This window comes from Nicotiana tabacum, chromosome 1 (genome assembly GCF_000715075.1).
Source record: "Nicotiana tabacum cultivar K326 chromosome 1, ASM71507v2, whole genome shotgun sequence".
In the NCBI taxonomy this organism is placed as follows: domain Eukaryota; kingdom Viridiplantae; phylum Streptophyta; class Magnoliopsida; order Solanales; family Solanaceae; genus Nicotiana; species Nicotiana tabacum.
The window spans coordinates 19,617,330-19,641,440 of record NC_134080.1 but is presented as its reverse complement, the minus strand read 5'-3'; the positions used below and the strand labels follow the sequence as shown (position 1 = coordinate 19,641,440).

Genomic DNA, 24,111 nt, shown 5'->3' with positions numbered 1-24,111 from the left:
GCTCTCCTCGTGGCCAGGAATGGTCTTCCCAAAATTATGGGAATCTCTTCATCCACTTTACAGTCTAAGATTACAAAATCTGCAGGAAACACAAATTTCCCTACCTGAATCAACACATCATCCAGAATACCAGAGGGTCGCTTTACCGTCCTGTCAGCCAGCTGCAACAACATAGAGGTGGGTCTAGCTCTTCCAATACCCAGCCCCTTATAAATTGCCAGGGGCATAAGATTAATTTTGGCCCCTAGATCACACAGTGCTTTAGCAAAGGCAAAATCAACAATAGTTCATGGGATTGTAAAGCTCTCTGGGTCAGACAACTTTTTCGCAATTGGTCTAGTCACCACTGCACTATAGGTATGAGTAAGAGTAATTGTGGCCAAGTCTTGGAAATCAAATTTTTGGGACATTAAGTCCTTCATCATTTTTGCATACCCAGGCATTTCTTTCAAGGCATCAATTAAGGGAATATTTACCTGGATTTGTTTTAGCATTTCCAAGAACTTCTTGTATTGCTCCTTTTTTTGGTACTTGGCTAGCCTCTGAGGTAAGGGAAGGGTGCAGGAGGTCTCTTCTTCCCAATCATTTAGGATATATCTTTATCAGCTGCCACATCAACCCCTGGTTCATGTGCTATCTCAGCTTCTTTCTCGATCTCCATTTGAATGCTACTTTCCTCCTGGGCAGGCTGGACTGTCAGTTTCGTTGATTCATCCAACTCAATGGGTACTGATATGAGTGTCTCAGCCTCCCTGGCTTCTCTAGACCTTTCTTGTTGTACATCCAAATCTCTACCATTACGTAGGCTCACTGCCATCAGCTACTTCGGGACTTGATCTTTTGGATTTACCTGGGTATCTGCAGGTAGTGTCCCATGAGGGCGATTATTCAAAAACATCGAAATTTGGCCCATCTGCATTTCAATATTTTTGATCGTTGAATCATGTGCATCTACTCTCTCACTAATCTTTGCATTAAACCCAATAACCTGCTGCATCATTGCTTCAAGTCTAGCAAACCCATCTTCCTGCCTTCCACTATACTGTTGTTGAGGAGGGTGATACCCCTGCTGTTGATTCTGATTACTGTATCCCTATGGCCTTGGGTAAGGTGCTATATTGTTGGGGGGTCTCATACCTCCCATATTCCCACTGTTGAATTGTGATCGGGATGGCATGTACTGCTGATTCTACTGACCCCAATTCTGACTACCCTGTCTCTGGTCCCCATAATTAGACACATAGTTCATATCTTTAGGGTAATGTTGATGATCGTGTTCTGCTTTCCATTGGTTACCAATTGGCTGACTAATGCAAGATGTGCACAAGCCCCCGTTAGTAGTATCTACAATATGTACCTGCTGTTTTTGCCTTGACTCTTCCACCTTTTTGGTGAGTATGCTCATTTGTGTCAATAAGGTGGCCATATTTTCAGCCATTGAATTGGATGGATCTAAAGGCACTGAGTGCACTACTGGAGTGATAGGTGCATTTCTGGTTATCCATCTCAAATTCTACGTCATCTTGTCAAGCAGACCTTGACCTTCTCTCCATATTTTACTCAAAAATGCTCCACCAGCTGAAGCATCAACAATGTTCTTCATGCTATCTGACAATCCTATGTAGAACCGTTGTCCCAACATTAAATCTGGAATGCCATGATGCGGACATATGACCAGCATCCCTTTAAAACGCTCCCATATTTCATGCAATATTTCCATTGGTCTATGTTTAAAACTCAAAATGTCATCAATCTGTTGCGCAGTTTTGTTAGGGGGGTGGAACTTGTTCACGAATTGCCTGACTAACTCCTCCCAAGTTATTATGGAATTTATGGGGAGTGAGTTTAACCAGGTCTGGGCAGCTCCTGTCACTGAAAATGGGAACAATAGCAACTTGATTGCTTCCGGAGTTACATTGGGCTGCCGTTGGGTTTTGCAGATTGACAAAAAAAAATTGAAGTGCTGTTGAGGATCTTCTACTTGTGACCCCGAAAATAATCCCTTGTTTTGCAACAAATGCAGCATGTTATTCGTGATTTGGAATGATTCAACTTGTATCTGCGGGACTAAAATCGAGGTGGCCAGATTTTCAGTTGTGGGTTGTGCCCAGTCATAGAGAGCCGGCTCGGGCACAAGAGGTGCCATTGGCGCTATTGGTACAACTGGATGTTCTTCGTGATCTCCCATTGCTGTTTCTAATGGGTCAGTTATTTGTTGTTGTTTGTTTTCCTGGTTGGCCCGGTTCAAGGCCTTGAAAACTTTCTCAGGATCTAATAATGCTTCAAATACTTCACCAGTTCTCGATGAGTTTCTAGGCATGCACCTGTGCAACCAAGTCGACAAACGTTAAAATATTTCAATGTAAAAATTGGGTATAGAGAAAACTAACTACACTAAGAATTTTTTTTTGTACTTCTTTCAATCGTAGTTTATAATACCGTTAATTCCCCTGCAACGGCGCCAAAATTTGATCACGCTCAACTGTGTCTATTAAAAGACTAAGCGGGCATTGCAAATATAATCCGGGGTATTATGCCCCGAGTCGAATCCCACAGAGAATTAACGTATCAAGAGAAACCTTTAAAGTACTAAATTTTTATTAGTCAACCTTCTCAAACTTTGTGAATAACAAGTGGCGTTATGGTCACTATTACAGCTAACAGAATTAATAAAACGAAGATTAACTAACACGCAGTTGTAGACAATTGGAATAAAGGTCTAAGGTAATGGTTTCCCCCGTTGTTGAGTTCCTTAGTTGTATGTTTCTTATAGCTTCGATTTAGTTGCCTCTATCGATCATGAACTCTCCAGCTATCATAACTCTCTCTCAAGTAATTATGATAATTTATTAGACGCACTCTCTCAAGCTACGCTAGCTAGATTCGCATTACAACTTACTTAGATCGCACCCGAGGTATCGTTATCTCTACTCCAACCTCTAAGCCCTCGGTTATGACTCTCGCCTATACTCCAGGAGTGATGTTGTTCAAAAAATTACCTAAATATGCACTATCTCTCAAGCAGATACATAATAAATAGGAACGGCTAATTAAAGATCCTTTCAACTAACCAAAATCAAAACGTAGTTGAACAAATAGAGATTAACAACCAACTCAAAACTATATTAATATAACAACAAGTTCATCCACAACCGGTTCACCAAAAACCTTAGATTAAAAGAGTTAACTACTCATAACAATGATAAAAACTACAAAGGAATTCATAGTAATTGATAAAAGAACAAACTAGGGAGATAAGAATTGTTGCCCAAATTGCCTCCTTGCTTCTTGCCCCTTCTTGTCTTCTTCTCAACCCTAAAAACTGATTCCCTTTTTCTTGGATGCATTAAACCATTTATAGTTCGTGTGGTTTTTGCTTTGGACTTCCTAATTTGCCCATGCACATTTCTTTCCCGCATCTAGACTAGCGGGGGCGTGCTAAGGCCGCGCTAATGCCTGCGCTAGTGAGATTACATTCTGCTTCTGATGACTGGACTAGCGCGGGCGCGCTAAGGCCCGCGCTAGTGGGGTTATATTCTTCCATGTCAAGCTTCATTCCCTGAATTCGTCCACTAGTTCTAATTTTTGCTCGGATCACCATCATAAGTCTTCATTTGGGTATTGCACTCCTGTGCAACACAGAGTCACCATTAGAGCCAATTTTTGCATTATTTACACACTTAAAACAGTAAATCCTCCTTAAGTTAGAGTCCGAACTTACGCCAAACTATACAATTTAGCCTATTATCAACTTTGCTCGGACCATCTTCTGAGATCTCCACGGTCCAAAACTGAACCTCCTCGACCATCACCGGCTTAGTTGCCTTTGGGGCTTCGGCGCTTCCCCTCTTTCGAGCTACTAGCTTGAAGTCGGCATCTTCTTTTTTCTCTTCTTCCTCCCTAAGTCACTGAGCTACATCGGCAAGCAGGGCAATGGTGTCTTTCTTCGACCTGCGATCATTTCTCTTCTTAGGCTTGGGAGTATCGGAGGGCGAGACCCTTTTCCTTTTCTTCTCCTTCGACGGCTTCGGGACCAGGGGAAAAACCTCCTCCTCCCCGGCCGAAGGCCTCATAACGGCATCTTTCCCAAGGCCTGCATGAAAGAAAGTCAAATGAGTATAAGAAGGAAACATTCTAAGGCCATTAGTTACGCAAAGGAAAAAAAGACTTACCGTGATTTTTGGCCTCCCATCGGCTCCTTGCTCAATCGCGCCATGAGCGCTCAACATACGAGAAGGTCAAAGTTAGGGTCCGAATACAACACTCGAGGTTCAAAATTGCGCCAGGCAATCAAGCAACCGCTACATCACAGAAAAAGATGTTAGTAAAAAGAAGTAAAGAAAACAAAACAGTAAATAAAAAGCTAAAGGAAGGATCGAACTTATGCTTCATGTTCCACTTCTCGGGAAAAGGCATCTTTTCGGGCGGAATTAGGTCAGTAGTCTTCACTCGGACAAATCGATCCATCTACCCTCAGTCCTTGTCCTTGTCTATGATCGAGAATAATACCTTGGTAGCCCGACGCTGGAGTTTTATCAGTCTACCTCGAAAAAGACAGGGCATGTATAGTCTGATGAGGTGGTCGAGGGTGAAAGGTGTCCCTTCTTTTTTGCTCGTAAAAAATTGGAATAGAAGGACAATTCCCTAGAAGGAAGGGTAGATCTGACCTAGGGTTATTTGGTACTGGCGACAGAAGTCGAGGATGACAGGGTCGACAGGGCCCAGCGTGAAAGGGTAAGTGTAAACACATAGAAACCCATTCACGTGGGTAGTAATATCTTCCTTAGGGGTCAGGACCACCACTTCTTTCTTATCCTAATTGTAATCTTTCTTGACCTGCTCGAGGTCACTCTCGGTTATCGAGCATATGTATCTCGACATTGGTTCACACCGGCTAGGGACAGAGGAAGTTTTCTCAACTTTGAAGCCGGAAGTAAGATCACACACCCCCTCAGGAACACACTCCTCAGGGCGCGGGTCAACCGGCATTTTATTGCCGGCCGGCCGCGACAAAGAAGCCTTTTCTTTTTGAGGAACAGATTTTGATGTCTTCGCCATTTTTGTGTAAAGAAAGAAGAATAGGATAAGCTCTGGAGTTTTGAGAAAGGGCTGGTAACGGAGCAGAACGGGAAGGCTTAGAAGATGTGAAAAGCTCTAAAGATCTGCAAATAAACTTGAAGAACTCAACGGGATTTTGAAGATTAGTACAAGAAAAATTCAAAGTAAAGTTTGAGAAAGTGAGAAGAAGACCTATTTAAGGATTCACGGCGACGGTTTAGAGGCACTAGTGGTCGATCGCCAACTGACACTCATTAATGATTTTGGGAACTGTACCGACGGGACGTTTCGGTCGCTTACGTCACGAGGATGACGTCATGATAGATCGAGGTACAAAATCGAAGGCTCAATTCGTTTCTTCTCACTACATTCCAAGAATCGAGGGGACTATCTATATACGGTTATAACCGGGCATACCCGATTATGCTATTTGATCAAGACAAGAGAACTACATTGAGGGATAGCCTCATAATGAATCAGACCAGAGCACGAAGACGATGCATCGAGTCCGAGGATCGAGGTGCCTGTCGAGATCGAGGCCAACAACGACCAAGACCAAATATGACAGACTTCGAGCAAAGCGCAATAACAGAAATGCGAGATATCAGTGACTGGCCGAAGATCATGGCGTGAATCTCGGAACATATCAAATAAAGGGCGATTATCTAGTTAATCATGGGATTTATTTCCATAGTTAGAATTGTATCTTAAATAGGATTCCTCTACTATATAAAGGGGTCCTAATCATTTTGTACACACCTTACATTCACATAGATCAAAGCGATACAATATTCTCTCTTTAACTTATATTCTCTTATTTATCAACTCATTGCATTTGAATTGTTCTTGCATAACTAGCTTGAGGGTATCCAAGTTCGAGGGCTCTGTCCAAGCGCTGGTTTGCTTTTTATTATTATCAATTTGCATCACTTATTTTTATGTTTATCAATTGGTATTAGGTGAAATCACATATCCTTAAAACCACATTATAAGTTTAATTGTTATCCAATTTTTAGGGTTAACAAGTATGTTACAAATACATATTAATTAAATGTTGGTTCCAAAGTTAAACTTTTACCCTAGCTAAAGGATGTATGTAGTGAAAGTCTTTAGGAGAGCCGATGAATGTGTTGAACTATATCTGGGATCATGTCCAGTGGGAATAGGGATTAGTTTTTTGTTTGTAGAGCTGTGAATATTTACGAGTGGTAATAAAATCTCACTAATTACCAAAAAAAGATATATTGGTTCCAAAATACTAAGTACCATTATGAGTAATCTGATTATGAAAATCCGTATTTGATCCACAAACTCAACTTACGAGAGAAGGGCCCCTCGATGGATTGAAACCCTGTATTTAAGTGGTGTATAATGAAACTGTAACTACTAAGCAACAACCGAGACTTCACTATTTGCTATTTTAAAGTCACACAAAGTATCTTATTATATGGTAAATACTTATTCGCGTCCATATTAATGTTAAATTAATAAATTTAACCTTAACAATTAAATGTAAAGTGAGAATGTATATCACTTAACCATAGTTAAGTGATAAATAGACGGATAAGGTACACATATCTTACACTTTAGCGTAGATGGATACACTATCCACATACCGAATGTGGATAGATGCTTTAAAAAAAATGTGGGTAGATGCCTCATTTTGTTAAAAATATTCATTCCATGTCTTGGCTTTTTATTTGGTAGAGATCAACATTTTTTCTTAAATTTACTCATCATTAAAATAGTACTATTACTTAACAAAATAGACATCCTTAAGCGGGAAATCCTATTTTAACTTCATTTATGCTTAAAACTAGTTAATATACCCGCGCTTCGCGCGATGATAAAAAAATATGTTTAAATTTATTAAACCATCCTTTCTATGATAACGAAAGTGCTTATAAACAATATACTTTGGGATTAATTCATAAATTTGAGTTTAGAGCAGATCATACTATATATGTAACTATGAGCATTTTAACTTTGTTCTAATTAAGAAAGATGAGTACTAAAATATATATTACTCAAATGAGAACCAAAGTTACACGGAGGGAACTTAGCTTTTTACCAAGGGTTACAATGGTGTCTTAAAAAATTTATGATTTCTTAAGAAAGATCTCCAACACCAGTTATCACATGTTCAACAAAAGGAAGCACCCAACTCCTTTGATTACTTTCTTGAAAACCAAATGTTGTCAATTTAGACGGAAATTTGAGTTGTTGTGATAAAACTCAAAATCATTGTGTTAGGTCATAAGCATTAGCCGTCGATAACGTCCCTTTCGTTCATGCTTCAATTCAAAACTTTCATCTTCAAATTTTAGCTCATAGATATATTCACTTCCATTAGAATTGTCAATACAAGTATCACCAGATTATACCATGTGAAGCTCTAATCACACGATGAAACTTGTTCTCTCCTATTTGCTCTGATTGTCAACGTTGAAGAGAGAATATTCAATTTATATATACCAGCGTTCGTGTTTGGTCTCTAAACGTAAGAATTTATCTTATAGTAACTGAAATTTCATGATATGAGAAAGAAATGTAACTATGAGAAAGAAGCTTCTACGAACAAAAAAATAGATTACCTATTATTCCTCTCAAATGAGCAATGAAGGTCAGAATGACTTCATAGCTACAAGAAAAGAGATATTATCCCAAAAACCACATTCAACCTCATGTATAAAGCATGAATTTGTATTTACTGTGAAAAATACTGAATAATACAGTATAAAAATCTATCAAGGCACCTATACACAAGCAATTTACTAAAATATACCTTCTATTTTTCTTTAGCCATTTTCATAGACATATTCCGACTTTCCGTTGCGTTATTTGTGGCATCATATATTCCATCCTCCATACCAAACAATATGGTTATTTTAATGATTAGAAAAACTGATACCCATAAAAGCCAGAGAACACTTTAATTACCTGGCCACCTTCTGACAGACATGCTAAAACTTAGTGCAACAGGAAAGATTTTTTTTTTTTCCAGTAAAGTGTTGAAACTATATCTCTTTTTCCTATATGAAGCGTTCACTAACGTAGTTATCCTTCTTGCCAACATGGAAGCAATCAAGTTGTAAAAGGTTAATACATAGACCAAAAATTAATTTGTGCACCATACGAGACCATTTTTTTTCATGAAAAAGGAGGTCATATTATACATAATGCAGTTTAGAATCAACCAAGAGAAAAGAAAATCCAACAGTAAGAAAACGAATGAAGGAAGAAAATTAAACATTATACTGCCAGCACAGAACTACATACTATCAATGTTGTTGCTTTTGCCTCTATAAACTATCTTGTTTTCATTTTATTATTTGCTTCAATGTAATTACTTTGTACTCTTCTCCAGAGTCTAGCCTTTGCTGTATTGTCTCCAACTGGACACCACCCTCGTCTCGTCACATTAAAGTATAAAAATAAAAGTCTTTGCTACGCTTCATGACACTGCGAAAAAATAATGTAAAAGGGATTCATCAACCGTAAATAATTTACAGAAATTTTCCAATAATGTTAATTAGTAGTAATAAGCATGCAAGCACCATAATTAAAAGCCTAGAAAAACACATAAAGTTTGAGCCTAGATTCTAATGAAGTAACCGGGAACTTGCTATAATTTTTTATGGAATTCTTTTGCAAGCATTGTATGACGTATCTGCAAAGAAGCAAAATTTGGTGAAATTTTCACCCATGGAAAAGTTAATATATCAAAATCAGAAGATTAAATCAAAAACAATCCTGCCAAAAAAAAAATTTAATTTTTTTAATATATTTGACAAAGATTCAACAGTATTTTACTACAACAACAACCCAGTATAATCCCATTTAGTGGAGTCTGGGGAGGGTAGTGTGTACGCAGACCTTACCCCTACCCTGAGGTAGAGAGGCTCTTTCCAAATAGATCCCGGCATTCTTCCCTCCAAGAACTTCCCACCTTGCTCTTGGGGAGACTCGAACTCACAACCTCTTGGTTGGAAGTGGAGGTTGCTTACCATCAGAGCAACCCCTCTTGTCATTCAACAGTATTTTACTATAGTACCAAAATAAAGATCATGAGATGTCGCAGAAGGATGTGAAACGAGCAAGTTCAACTTGAATAAAGAAATGTGGACTTTTAAGAGACATTAGTGAAGAGATAAAAGAAAACGGGCAAGCAAATTGTTATTTGTAGCGTTGCAAGCAAAGGGTTTGAAAAAGACGTTCTAGTTTTGATTTTTAAGGCTATCATAATTGGTTTCTTAATGAGAAAGAGAGGACGTGACTTTTGGTTTTTGAAGAAGTGACGTTTGGACTTGTAAAAATAGGCAAAAGTAGGATAAAAGCCAAATAATTCACAAAAAAGATAATTGGGTTTCCTGCTCAATGAGGCTTGCCACATCACCGGGCTATGTCCCACAATTATATATATAATATATAGATTTGTGCAACATTAATCGCCACCTGTCACTGGACTCACTGCTATAACTATTTCTCCAAAAATAGAAATGTAAATAAAAATAATATAGAAGAGGGTACGTGTACACTAACAAAGCCAATCCTATTTGTCCAAAGAGATATGGTTCAAAGAAGTGGACAAAAGAAAAAGAAAAATCCATCCACTGACTTCCTTCACTTAATCCTATGTTCTCAACTATTATCATTGACAGAAACTAAGCTCAGAATACATCAAAATGGCACATAATTCTATCTCATTACTTCCCATAAAATCCATCAACATTTCCTCCTCTTCCTCTAGTTCTTGTTATGGAGCTCTTAGTCCCCTGCAACCTCCTCAAAAATCATTCAAGATTGTCTGTCAAATGGAAAGGTCAAACAATACAGAAGTAAAGAAGTGGAAAGCCATTGTTTCAACTGCATTAGCAGCTGCAGTGATTACATTTAGCTCAAACATGACTGCTATGGCTGACTTGAATAAGTTTGAGGCAGAAACTAGAGGTGAATTTGGTATTGGTTCAGCTGCTCAATTTGGTTCGGCTGACCTCAAGTTAGTTCTTTTCTTCAATATTTCTTCAATCTTTCAAGCTTTTAATTTTTGGGCCTGAAATAGTTCTTTTGTTTTTTCTTGTTAATTTGCAGAAAAACAGTTCATACAAATGAGAACTTCAGGTAATCTTTCCTCTGCCTGGAGGATGATACTTCTTTTATTTTCAGATAAGCTGCCTATAGAATGAAAAATAATACTCCCTGCATTTCATTTTTTATGATAAGGTTTATTGGACATAGCATAAGATGTTTATTTGATTTAATATTGCTCCTATATTATTAGTAATGGCTTAAAATGATAAGGGGTCGTTTGGTTTGAAGACAAGTTATGCTGGGATTAGTGATTGTGGGATTAGTATGTCGGGGTTAGTTATCCTAGTATTATTTATTGACTGTTTGGTAATGTTGTAGTAATCCTGGGATTGTCAATTTTATTGCTTTACCCTGGGATTATTCTTCCACCCTCTGCCAGGTAAAGTTATCCCAGTCCTAGGATAAATTATCCATGATTAGTAACCAAACAAGGGATAAGGCGGTACTAAATGTTTATCTAGAATTATTTTTGCTTATCCATCGTACCAAATGACTCCTAAAGGAGTAAAAAGTCATACTGATAAGGAACATAACAAGAACGTTTATAAGTTGAATAGTTAAACTAATTTGGTGTGAAAGAGTGTCATATAAGTTGGAATGGAGAGAGTAATATATATTTTTCCCCGTTTTGTTGGAAGGGGAGAGTGAAATTTTTTACGGAACCAGTACTTAAGCTTGCAATTTGAAAACAGAAACTGTAATTGTAAAGTCATTCAACAAGAACTATAGAACAAGAAGTTTTCTTAGTGCAGACTAGTATTCATTTTCAATTGGACTTGCTGATACAGAAGAGCCAATTTCACATCTGCTGATATGAGGGAATCAGATTTCAGTGGTTCAACATTCAATGGTGCATATCTTGAGAAAGCAGTTGCCTATAAAGCGAACTTCTCAGGTACTTTTTCCATAGCAAAAACATCCTAATATACAAGATAGAACTAAATGAACTAGCAAGTGTTATTTATTGATGGAAAAAGTTATATTCTTTTTAAATAGCGTCACAAGAAGATGCTAATGAATTACCTTTGGCTGCTTTTAGCATGCCACTTCCATTCCATCAGAAAACTGAGCCAAGATTACGCATTCTTTGCTGTAGCTTTTGTTCTAGAATAAGTTTGCCCAGGTCTACATTGACATTTTGTAGGAGCTGTCAATGCCAGAATGACAGTTATTGGCGCTGATTTTTCACTCTGTTTTCGCTTTGGAGCTACGCCTTTGCCTTTGCTTTTGCCTTTGTTTTGATGAGATTTAATATCTGATTGGTAGGATTTGCTTGTCATGCTGGGACATCTTAGTGTAGCCCTTGAATCCGGCATAACATTATTATTCATGCGTTCTACATCATCTTGGGAATCACAGGTTGCTTCAATATTCCCTGCCAATTTGTCAGCTGCTCGGTGATCCTGATTTTTGCCCGATGCCTCCTTATGCGATTTAAAGATCTTAAATGCATCTGGAAAATCACGAGTTGCATACATTTTACGTCTTTTTGGAAACCCACAACTGTTATTATCATGCTCCCTGCATTCAAACTGGGCGATGGTTTCTTCATCCTCGAAAGCCTCATGCAACTCCAAATCTACATCCGATTGTATTACTTCCTCTAAATCAATTGTCACCTCAGGCTCCTGTTCCTCATATTCTTCTACACATGATATTGCATCGACAACAGGATCCACTAAATCTCCTTGACATCCAAAATCAACCTTCAAATGTTTATTAGAGTCATCATTTGTTTCCTTAACATGATCCTCTTTATATTTATGATCAACATGGATATCACCAGATTCCTGCACATAATCCTCTTGGGATTTCTGGTCAACGTCCTCATAATTCTTAAAATCCTTTGGAAAATCACGAACTGCGTAAACCTTACACCTCTTTAGCTTGGTCATATCACATTCTCCCGATTTCAACTTGTCGACCAGGTGAAGATAAGCTCCATTGTCCACCCGAGCATTCTGCTTATGTGTATCCACAACCTTAATCAAGTCTACATGCTCAGTGCTTCCACACTCAATAGGTTCGGTTCGAGCAATTTTTTTACCATCCTTCAGATCCTCTGGCATATGAATACCTAATTCTGCATCTGCCTTTTGTTCAGAAATAACAATTGGCTCAACATTCATAGCTTGAACTCCGGAGGATATGACATTCTTTTCACCAAACACTAACTTTCCCCGAACCTCAGCATCCGGCTCGTGAGACCCTATAGATTCAATTTCTACTTCATTATCAATATCTTCCTCAGTTTTCTCTATAACATGTTTAGCAAATCGCGTAAAACCTTCTGGAAAACTACGTATTGCGAATACCTTTGGTCGCTTAAACATGGGCATTGAACAAGATGGGAAATTTTAGCATAAGGATTTTGTACTACTACTTTTAAATTCTCCCTTCTCAACCGCTCATTTGAAAACCCAATTCAGAGTTGATGCAAAAGTTATTCCTATAACAAGAAAAAGCAGAAAGATCAAAACTTTAGTTTAATCCAAGGGAGAACAGTCGATCAAGAAACGGGAACCCTAGAAAAACACAGAAAAACTGTAAATGAACTAAAAAGTTACAGTAGCCAGCCCAAAATCAGAATTTTATATCTGAAACTTGAAGCAAATCTTAATTAAACAATCCCAATTTCAACCAGAAATATCAAGATAAAAACTTGTCATTAATTCATAAAATCATTATATACAACAGAAACAGTGAAATAATATATGCTAAAAACTTACCAGCACCAGGTGTAAGTATTTACCCAAATTTATCTTACTCCCGCCCGAGTTTCTTTTGAGGTACGATTTATAAGAAGGAGAAACCCTTCTGTTTTAAATTAGGAACTTTTCCTTTTTGGATTAGGATTTAACTTTTGAACTATTTGTGCATATTGCACATTATTCGAAATCTATTAAAGTACGTTATTTGTAATATTCAGATTTTGATAATAAATGGCAATTGAAAAACAATGTATGTTAGAATCAAATTGACACTTGTTTAATCCGAAAGTAAAATAAATGTATTGAAAATTACTTATATAGCGCCAATTCCTCCTCCCAAAAAAAAAAAAAAAAAAACTTTGTTACGTTTCTCATATAATAAAGAATATTAGGAAAGTTAGAAAGGAATAAATTCAAGTTTAAAATCTATATTGTGAAGCAACATGTATGAATTATATGTCGGAAATATAAGCAAAAAATCCTCTTGCAAAAAAGTAAGTTAAGAAATTAAGGAAAAATAAAGAAAGTAATAGTGGCCACAACTTGGCTGAGGCTTATTTGTTGCTGTTGAGTTAACAAAATTAATAAAGAGAAAATTTTGTCCCAAACAACTGAATAAAGGTTACCTCTTTTCCTTACGATTTTCTTGTTAATCTTGAATGTCTAGTCCAAAGGAGTTCACAGCATTATTTACAAGCCAACTTGAACATAGTCTCCCGTGCAGAGGCGGAGCCAGAATTTCAATTTTATGGATTCTGGATTTTTATGGATTCTGGATTTTAGAACGGCGATTATTAGAGTTACTAACTAGGTTCTAAATTTAATATTTATACATATTTAATGAATTGTTTTTTATACAAATACACTATTTAAGCAAAAATTATTGAGTTCAGCCGAACCCGCATTCAGGCTTCTAGCTCTGCCCCTGCTCCCATGGTACTCCTTGTACTAAGAAAACATAAACTTTGCTAAACTCTGTGGAATAGTAAAAAGATGTAGGGATACAATATATACAAAGTTAACTTTCTCCATGGTAGAAGACATTTACCGAATATATTGCTAATTCAGTTTTTGATTCAAAGTTAAAACTCTGGTTTAGACTGTAGATATATATATATATATATATAGCTAATTCCCGTTTGCTTTGTTATCTACAGGGGCAGATTTGAGTGACACATTGATGGATCGGATGGTATGCACATTGTAGCCTATGAATTAAATCCAAGTCAAAAACTTAACTAATGACAACTACACTGGCTATAGATTTTAGCAAAGTGACTTCAATTTCAGAATGTTAAGATAATTTTGTTCTTTCTTTTGCAGGTTCTCAATGAAGCTAATCTCACTAATGCTGTTCTTGTTAGATCTGTTCTGACTCGTAGTGACCTCGGGGGTGCTATCATTGAAGGTGCTGATTTCAGTGATGCAGTTATTGATCTCCTTCAGAAACAGGTAATTAGTCTCAGAGAAGTTCACTTCTTAATTTGTTCTGCTAATACACCACTTAGTACTAATGATAAAGATAAGAGTCACTGAAAATCCATATTAGAGGAAAATCTCTGGTAAAAGCTGTGCATTAATACATAGTGTGATTGTTTCTGTTGAGGAAGCCAAATGTATATAGTGTGAATGAGTCACAACTACTATACCAAAAATTATGAGAGCCACCAAATAATAAATAAGACAATAAAGCAAGAATAAACGGAACACCAGAATTTACGAGGTTCGGCCAATTTTGCCTACTTCCTCGGACACAACCAATATTTTATTCCACTCCAAAAATACAAGTGAAATAATACTAAAGAGATAAGATACAAATGTCTTAAGAAGATAAGAAGGCAAATGAGAGGTGTATTTAAATCATAAAAAATTGGCCTTCTTTTATAGAGTGAAGTACCAACCAAAATTGGTACTTCACCGATGTGGAAGTTCTACCACTCAATAAATCTCCACCCTGGCAAAATTCCACATCTTCAATTTTCTCTCAATAACAAATTTTGGTTGTATATTCATCTTCAATCTTCAGTGTTCAACAATGTTGATCAAATCCAAACAATGTTGAAACTTGACCGCAGTCACCACTTTTGTCAGCATATTAGCAGGATTCTCTGTAGTATGAATGTTCTTCACCGTGACTCCACCTTCTTCTATGATTTCTCGTACGAAATGATACCGAACATCAATGTGTTTCGTCCTTGCATGATAAACTTGGTTCTTCGCTAATTGAATAGCACTTTGACTATCACAAAAAATTGTGATACTTTTTTGTCCAATACCAAGCTCTTTTAGCAATCTCTGAAGCCAAATTGCCTCCTTCACAGCCTCTGTAATAGCCATGTACTCCGCCTTTGTTGTAGACAAAACAACTGTTGACTGCAAAGTAGACTTCCAACTAACTGGTGCCCTTGCAAAAGTAAACACATAACCAGTAGTTGATCTTCGTTTGTCTAGATCACCCGCAAAATCTAAGTCACAATATCTAACTACAGATTGAGTATTTTCCTGCTCAAAAACTAACCCAACATATACAGTATTATGAATATATTGTAGAATCCACTTCACAGCTTGTCAATGTTCCTTTCCTGGATTATGCATATATCTGTCAATAACTCCAACAACTTGTGAAATGTCAGGTCTCGTACAGATCATTGCATACATCAAGCTACCAACAGCATTTGCGTATGGTACCTTTGACATATACTCTCGTTCAGCTTCATATTTTGGTGACATAGTAGTACTTAGCTTAAAATGGGGAGCAAGTGGAGTACTAACTGGCTTAGTCTTTTCATCTATGCCAAAACGTTGTAGTACTCTTTTCAAATATTCTTTCTAAGATAAACAGAGTTTCTTTGAACGTCTATCTCTTATTATCTCCATGCCAAGAATTTTCTTTGCCTCACCCAGATCCTTCATCTCGAACTCCTTCTTCAGTTGAATCTTCAACTTATCAATTTCTTCCGAATTCTTGGAAGCTATCAACATATCATCAACATATAGGAGAAGATATATAAAGGAACCATCTTTAAGCTTGCGCAAATACACACAATGATCGTATTTGCTTCTCTTGTACCCTTGCCGCAATATAAACTTGTCAAATCATTTGTACCATTGTCTAGAAGACTGTTTCAATCCGTATAACGATTTTTCAAGTTTGCACACCATATTTTCCTTTCCAGCAACTTTGAATCCTTCTGGCTGAGTTATGTAGATTTCCTCCTCCAAGTTTCCATGTAAAAACGCAGTTTTTACATCCATTTGAACTAGTTCCACATCTAACTGTGCTACCAAAGCCAGCATAATTCTAATGGAGAAATGTTTTATAACTGGAGAAAATACTTCATTGTAACCAATTCCCTTCTTTTGAGCATATCCTTTGGTCACCGATCTTGCTTTGTAAAGAACTGTTTCTTGGTTAGGAAATCCTTCTTTCTTTGCAAATACCCATTTGCACCCAATTGCTTTCTTTCCCTTCGGGAGATTGGCCAATCTCCATGTATGATTCTGATGAAGGGACTGTATTTCATCATTCATGAATCCTCCACTTATTTTCTTCTGAACTTTGGACTGCGTCTTTATAAGTGGTAGGAACATCATCAGCTACAATTGAGGTGGCACAAGCAACCAACTCTATAAGACGAACAGGTTTTGTTATTGTCCTTTTTGCCCTGCTGGTTGCTATTGATTCAAGTTGTTGTTGAGGTTCCTGAGTTGGAATCTCCCTCTCTACTGGCTCTTCTTCGAGAGGATAATCTTCAATTGTTTCCTCCTATGCATCTTGTGTAGGAAAAATAAATTTTCCCTCAAACTCCACCTGCTTAGAAGCACCCTCATTTTGTTTGGCATCTTTTATTACCTTATCTACCATAGCAGATTCATCAAAGGTAACATCCCTGCTGAATTTTACTTTCTTTGTCATAGGACACCATAAGCGATATCCTTTGACCCCAGAAGTAATTCCCATAAAAATAGCCTTCTTTGCCCTTGGATCCAATTTTGACTCTGTCACATGATAATATGCAGTTGAGCCAAACACGTGCAAAGAGTCATAATCTACAGCAGGCTTTCCATACCATTTTTCAAATGGTGTCTTGCCATCAATAGCAGCAGATGGTAAGCGATTAATGAGGTGGCATGCATATGTAATTGCCTCAGCCCTAAATTCTTTGCCCAAGCCAGCATTGGACAACATACACCGTACCTTCTCCAGCAAGGTCCCGTTCATACGTTCTGCCACTCCATTCTGTTGTGGTGTATGTCTGATAGTGAAGTGTCGGACGATGCCATCATTTTTACAAACCTTATTGAAATGATCATTTTTGTATTCACCTCCATTGTCTGTGCGAATACACTTGATCCTTCTGCCTGTTTGATTCTCCACCATCGTCTTCCATTTGAGAAAAATTCCCAACACTTCATCTTTGCTCTTCATTGTATACACCCACACTCTTCGGAAAAATTATCAACAAAGGTTACAAAATAGTGCTTCCCACCCAATGAAGGTATTTTGGAAAGACCCCAAACATCAGAGTGTACATAATCCAAAATGCCTTTAGTAGTATGGTTCGTTGTACCAAATTTAACCCTTGTCTGTTTCCCTTTGACACAATGCTCGCAAAACTCCAACTTGCAAACCTTTACTACCTTTAACAATCCTTGATCTGATAGAGTTTTCAAGGATTTTCCTCCAGCATGTCCCAAGCGCATGTGCCATAGCCTGGTTGCTTCTGCCTCTTTTTCGTCACTGGATGTCACTGTCGCTGTCCCAATAACTGTACTACCCCGATAACGGTACATGTTATTAATTTTCCGATTGGCCTTCATTACCACTAGTGCACCAGAACATATTCTCATCACTCCATTTTCTGCAATGATTTTGAACCCTTTTGATTCTAGGGCTCCCACAAAGATGAGATTCTTCTTCAAATCCGGTACATATCAAATTTCTGTTAATGTTCTGATCATTCCATCATGGTTCCTTAATCGTATTGAACCAATTTTATATGAGTTAAGAGGGCTCTTGTCCGCTGTGTAGATGACTCCATATTCTCCTTCTTGAAAATCCACGAACCAGTCCCTGTTGGGACATATATGATAGCTACAAGCCGAGTCCATCAACCATATGTCTGATAATGTTGATGACTCTGTTGTAGCTAATGAGAAGTCTGAATCATCACAATCAGCTACATTCGAATCCATAATGGCTTTTCCATTGTTATGTTTGTCCTTATTCTTCAACTTCGAACAGTCTTTCTTCCAGTACCCCTTTTCTCGACAAAAGGCACATTTCTCTTTGCTGGATTTAGATCTTGACTTGGATCTTTCCTTCCTTGTCCTCATTTGATTTTGAGGACGACCCCTCACAACCAGTGCTTCTCCTTCTCCGCCCTTCTATTTTTCTCCTTTTCTTTGTTCATAGCTGTACAAAGCCGAACAAACTTCTCTGAGAGAAATTTCGTCATTTCCATGGAGTAGAGTAGTTTCAAGGTGCTCGTACTCATCAGGAAGTGACCTCAACAACATCAAGGCCAAGTCACAATCATCAAAAGTTGCATCCATATTTTTCAAATCTGTGACCAACTTATTGAAACTGGTGATATGTTCATTCATCGTGGTACCAGGAACATAGGTGAAGCAAAACAGTCTTTTCTTCATGTACAATTTATTTTGACTGTTTTTCTTAAAACATTTATCCTCCAGTGCTTTCCATAATTTACTTGCAGAAGTTTCCTTTGTGTATGGATATTTCTGCTCTCTAGCAAGGTAGGATCGAATGGTACCGCAAGAAACACGGTTGATAATTCTCCAATCTTCTTCTCCAATAACATCTGGTCTTTTTTCTTCAATGGCAAGATCTAGCCCTTGTTGAAAAAGGACATCTAGAACCTCGCCTTGCCACATCCCAAAATGTCCTGACCCATCAAAAATTTCTACCGTAAATTTCGCATTTGACACAATTCTTGTCATAAGCAAAGATGCAATAATGACGTATTGTTGACACTTGATGTAGATTCTTCTTGTTTATTGTCTCCCATCTTTGACACAAATATTATTTAATAGTTGACGACACAAATCAAGATTATTTCCTTTCTAGTGTAGAAGATCAGACTAAGTTGCAACCACAGAGCATACTCAGACAGAACCTTGGCTCAGTTACCAAGATAAATCTTTTCTGATGTGCAAGATCAGACTATGCTGCAACCACAGAGCATACTTAGACATTACCTTGGCTCTGATACCAATTGTTGCGAAAGCCAAATGTATATAGTGTGAATGGGTCACGACTACTATACCAAAAATTATGACAGCCACCAAATAATAAATAAGACAATAAAGCAGCAATAAACGGAACACCAGAATTTACGAGGTTCGGCCAATTTTGCCTACTTCCTCGGATACAACCAATATTTTATTCCACTCCAAAAATACAAGTGAAATAATACAAAAGAGATAAGATACAAATGCCTTAAGAAGATAAGAAGGTAAATGAGAGGTGTGTCTAAATCCTAAACATTTGGCCTTCTTTTATAGGGTAAAGTGCCAACCAAAATTGGTACTTCACCGATGTAGGAGCTCTGCCACTCAACAGTTTCAGCATTTGCAAATATCTAAGCGTTTCAAGTTTCCTGGACGGAGGAAACCACATTTTGCGAGTTAAATTCTTGAAACAACATGCCGAGCATGTTGCAGGATTGTGTAATGTTCATTCCCAACTAGGAATAGTTCTACAAATGAAATAAGGTGAACAAGTCATAGGAGCTTCAGAAAATAGATTGAGAAATTAAATTCTTCACATAAATGTTCAACTCTTATATCTTCTTATTCTAAACAGGAGTTTGTTATGTTATTGTTTTTGTCCCGCATCTTCTGAATATTTCATGCTTATTCATAGGCACTGTGCAAGTATGCTAGTGGAACTAACCCTGTGACCGGGGTTAGCACCAGAAAAAGTCTAGGCTGTGGAAATAGCAGACGAAATGCGTATGGAAGTCCATCTTCTCCATTGTTAAGTGCTCCACCTCAGCAGTTGCTCGATCGAGATGGATTTTGTGATCCAGCTACAGATCTCTGTGATGCAAGCTGAAAAAAATGTTCATGTAGATAAATATATGCGGAAAGGAAAGAGTTCGGGAGGTTTACATCTCCTTCACATTATGCAAGCATAGTTTGAATCAGGCAGAAAACATAGGCTATGTTTTGAGCATTATCAGTTCAATTATGTTGCATGTATGTCAAAATCTGAATGCAAATACTTGATACGTCAACATTGTTGTTGATGACAACTTTGCTCTGCAATTAATTGAAAAAGTAGTAAATATTTATGTAATCTGCAATCAGCAGTCATGTTTTATGATCACTTTTTATTTTTATTTTTGATTGATCACTGGAGTTCTTATTTAGCTTTTGATGTCCTAATGTGACAGAAGATGGGTCAATATTTAACAACCATTAGAAGTAACAACGTTGATCAGAAGGCCTTAAACAAAACTTTTCCATACTTACGGTCTGAAACTCTATGAAAAATCTTAGCACTTTTCGCAGCCATAACATACAGAAAAATGGTCAATCAAGTGGGTGGAAAACTACTAAATCGAGCTGAAAATGAAAAAGAATTGATTAGGGCTCATGGGAGAAAGAAGAACTAGAGAGAGAAAAATATTTTCTGTCATATTCTCGAATGTCCCAGACTTTCTTTTGTTTTTTTGTATCTATTATTTACATTACATTGGGTTTTAGCCCAGAAACTCAAGATACAAATAAATACACCCTATCTAAACCGGTGGGCCTGTATCATGGGTCGTAGTAAGCTGAAGTCCAACACCCCCCTTCAAGTCGGAGGGTGCTACAACCCCCAACTTGAACAACAAAGAATGATGAATAGCTCCAGTGAGTGGCTTTGTAAACACATCGGCAAGCTGAGAAGTGGTAGGAACATGATGCAAGGAGATTAGGCCATCACCAAGTTTATTCCGAACAAAATGATAGTCTAATTCAATGTGTTTCGTCCGCTCATAAAAATAGAGTTCTTTGCAATATGAATGGCCGCTTGGTTGTCACAAAACACAGGTACAACAGAAGATATATCAACACCAAAATCAGATAAAAGGTGAACAACCCAATTCAACTCCACAACTACCTTACTAAGAGCTCGGTACTCAGCCTCAGCAGAAGAAAGGGATACAACTGGTTGCTTCTTAGCCTTCCAACCAATGAGAGAATCCCCCAAAAGAATGCAAAACCCAGTGATTGATCGGCGAGTGTCTGGGCAAGCAGCCCAGTCACTGTCACAGAATGCAGACAAGGAAAGGGATGGAGAATTGCCATAGAACACCCCAACATCAAAAGTACCTTTGAAATTGTGAAGTAAATGCAAAACAGCCTTCATGTAAGAAGTACAAGGGGCCTGTAAGAACTGGTTGAGATGTTGGACAGCAAAGCAGATGTTAGGCCTCGTGTGAGTCAAAAAATTCAACTTTCCCACCAAACTTCTATAAGTGTCAGGAGCAGGCAAAGGGTCACTCATGGCGGCCTGCAATTTAGAGTGAAAATCCAAAGGACAAGTCACAGGAGACACCATATTACAATTGTATTCATGAAGTAGATCTTTGATAAACTTACTTTGATGTAGTAATAACCCAGAAGGAAGATATGCCACTTCTATGCCAAGAAAGTAGTTAAGAACACCCAGATCCTTGATTTTGAACTGATTGTCCAAGAAGAGTTTCAAAGTAGAGATTTCTTCCAAATCATCACCAGTAAGTATTATATCATCCACATAAATGGCAAGAAGTACAGTGGAACCACCTGATCTTTTAATGAAAAGGGAATAATCATTCAAAGAATGGAAGTAACCCTAGAACATAATGCATGAGACAACTTGGCATACCACTGCCTAGATGCTTATCTCAAACCATACAATGATTTTGAAGGTGACAAACCAAATTAGAAGACTGACCAGATGAAGTAACACTCTCAACAGACAAACCAGGGGGCAATTTCATGTAGACCTCCTCATCCAAGTCTCCATGCAAAAATGCATTATTTACATCAATTTGAAACATAGACCAATTCCTTTTTACAACCACAACAATGAGACATTTAACAGTAGAAAATTTGATGACTGGGGAAAAAGTTTCATTAAAATCTACACCCTCTACCTGTCTATCACCCCTAACAACCAACCTAGCCTTATATCTTTCTATAGACCCATCAGCCTTATATTTTATCTTATATACCATTTACAACCTATGGGTTTCTTGCCAGGAGGTAACTCAACAATGGACCAATTAGCATTAGCCTCAAGAGCCTCAAATTCCATTCTCATGGCCTCTTGCCAAGCTGAAATAGAAGCTGCCTGATGGTAAGAGTGGGGTTCCAGGCCAGCAATGCTAACTGAACTTTGAGAACAAAAGGGAGAAAAACTAGAGCCATATAGAGAAGGATGAAGACTACAAACATACTGTTGAAGATGACTATGAGTAACATTATTTCTGGAGGATCTCCTAACAGGAGCTGGAGACAGATTAGGGGAAATAGGAGGAGCATGAGGAGGTTCAAGGATAGGTGCAGAGTGAGGAACAGACACAGGAACAGGAACAGACACATGAGAAGGAATAGGAGAAGAAGAGGGAGAAGCAATAGGTGTTGATGAGGAGATAGGATCAGGTTCATGAGAAGAGGTGTAATGAAAGTCATCAAAAAAGAAAGGAACAGAAGAAGAAGGTGATATAGAAGTAATAGATGAAGGAGAGACTGAGGCAAAAGGAAAGATACCCTCATGAAACACTACATCTCTAGAGATAAAGGTTAGTTTAGAAGCTAAGTTGTAAAGTTTATAACCTTTCTTAGCCAAGGGATATCCCAGGAAAACACAAGGATCAGCTCTAGGTTGAAACTTGTCCTTGTGACACTTAGGAATTGTGGAGAAACACAAGCAACCAAAGGTTCTAATGTGAGTATATGAAGGTGGTTTCCCAAAGAGTAATTCAAAAGGAGTTTTATTAGCAAGCAACTTGGAAAGGAATCTATTAATGAGGTAAGTGGCAGTGAGGACACAATCACCCCAAAACTTAATAGGTAACTTGGATTGAAAAAGTAAAGCTCTAGAGGTTTCCAACAAATGCCTATGTTTTCTTTTGACTACCCCATTTTGTTGTGGTGTGTGTGGATAAGATGTTTGGTGAACAATGCCAGTGTCAACAAAGAATTGGCCAACAAGAGCACCAGACCCAAGTTCAAGAGCATTATCACTTCTAACAGTTTGAATGCAAGTTTGAAATTGTGTTTTGACCATGGCAATAAAAGCTTTAATCAGAGGAAAAGCATTACTTTTAGACCCCATAAGGTGAGTCCAAGTAGCTCTAGTGAAATCATCTACTATAGTGAAAAAATATTTGCACCCATTGTAGGTTGGAGTGCTATATGGTCCCGAAGTATCCACATGGACAAGTTGGAAGGGATGAGAAGTTTTGATGGAGCTATCAGGAAAGGGTAGTCTAGGTTGTCTAGCTAAGGGACAGATACAACAAGTAAAAGACTGTTTGGAGGAAAATGTGCATGGAATAGATGAAATATCCTTCATTCTGACAAAGGGAATATGCCCCAACCTATTATGCCATAAAATCTCCATTTTATTCAAATCAGAGTGGTATTTACAATGATTATCAGTTCCAATAGCAGCCAATAGAGAATGGTATTTACAATTGGAAGACATAGAAGTAGAAGAACAAGTAGGAAAACTATTACAAACAGCAGTAAGAACAATAGAATCAGATTGTGGACATGGCTGCACAAGCTTGTATAGCCCATGATCTTGTTTACCAATTTCCAGTGGCCTCTTCATTGAATGGGCCTGTATGAGAAAACATGAAAATTTACCAAACAGAACCAGGCAATCTAATTGTGCAACAAGCTTGTGAACATAAATAAGATTGTGATGAAAACTAGGGACATAAAGTACATGATGAAGTGTGAAAGAAATAAAGTGAAGAGAACCAGTGCAAGTGACTTTGACTTTATATCCGTTAGGAAGTGTGACCAAATATGGGACAACTAGGGGCTGAATATCAAAAAAGAGTTCCTTTTTAGAAGTTATGTGATTAATGACCCCAGAATCTATTATCCAAGTGTACTCATGGACTCTAGTTAGCATACATGCACCATAAGACACCTTGCCTACACAATCAGGGGAAGGAACTATACCCGCAAAATTTGCAGAAGCCATCAGACTAGACTGAGGGAGAGATTCTGAAAT

At 37.8% G+C, this 24,111-nt stretch overlaps 2 protein-coding genes and 1 non-coding gene across 3 annotated transcripts; 2 read left to right on the top strand and 1 right to left on the bottom strand.

Annotated features, from left to right (window-relative positions):
* The first annotated feature begins 1,652 nt into the window (after window positions 1-1,652).
* On the top strand, window positions 1,653-1,759 carry LOC142165107 (small nucleolar RNA R71). The gene has a single exon (XR_012696090.1). It is a non-coding gene; the product is annotated as a small nucleolar RNA R71 (small nucleolar RNA).
* Window positions 1,760-8,292: 6,533 nt separating this feature from the next.
* On the bottom strand, window positions 8,293-13,010 carry LOC107801998 (uncharacterized). The gene is made up of 3 exons (XM_075243674.1): window positions 12,879-13,010; window positions 11,173-12,598; window positions 8,293-8,520 (listed from the first exon to the last, which is right to left on the bottom strand). The coding sequence occupies exon 2, from the start codon at window positions 12,486-12,488 to the stop codon at window positions 11,226-11,228; it is 1,263 nt and encodes a 420-aa protein (XP_075099775.1). The 5' UTR covers window positions 12,489-12,598; window positions 12,879-13,010; the 3' UTR covers window positions 8,293-8,520; window positions 11,173-11,225.
* Window positions 9,645-20,184, top strand: LOC107802008 (thylakoid lumenal protein TL20.3, chloroplastic). Its single transcript, XM_016625445.2, has 6 exons — window positions 9,645-10,057; window positions 10,150-10,179; window positions 10,938-11,044; window positions 14,018-14,052; window positions 14,184-14,312; window positions 19,750-20,184. Exons 1-6 carry the CDS (start codon window positions 9,744-9,746, stop codon window positions 19,939-19,941), a joined length of 807 nt encoding a protein of 268 aa, XP_016480931.1. The 5' UTR covers window positions 9,645-9,743; the 3' UTR covers window positions 19,942-20,184.
* The last annotated feature ends 3,927 nt before the right edge of the window (window positions 20,185-24,111 follow it).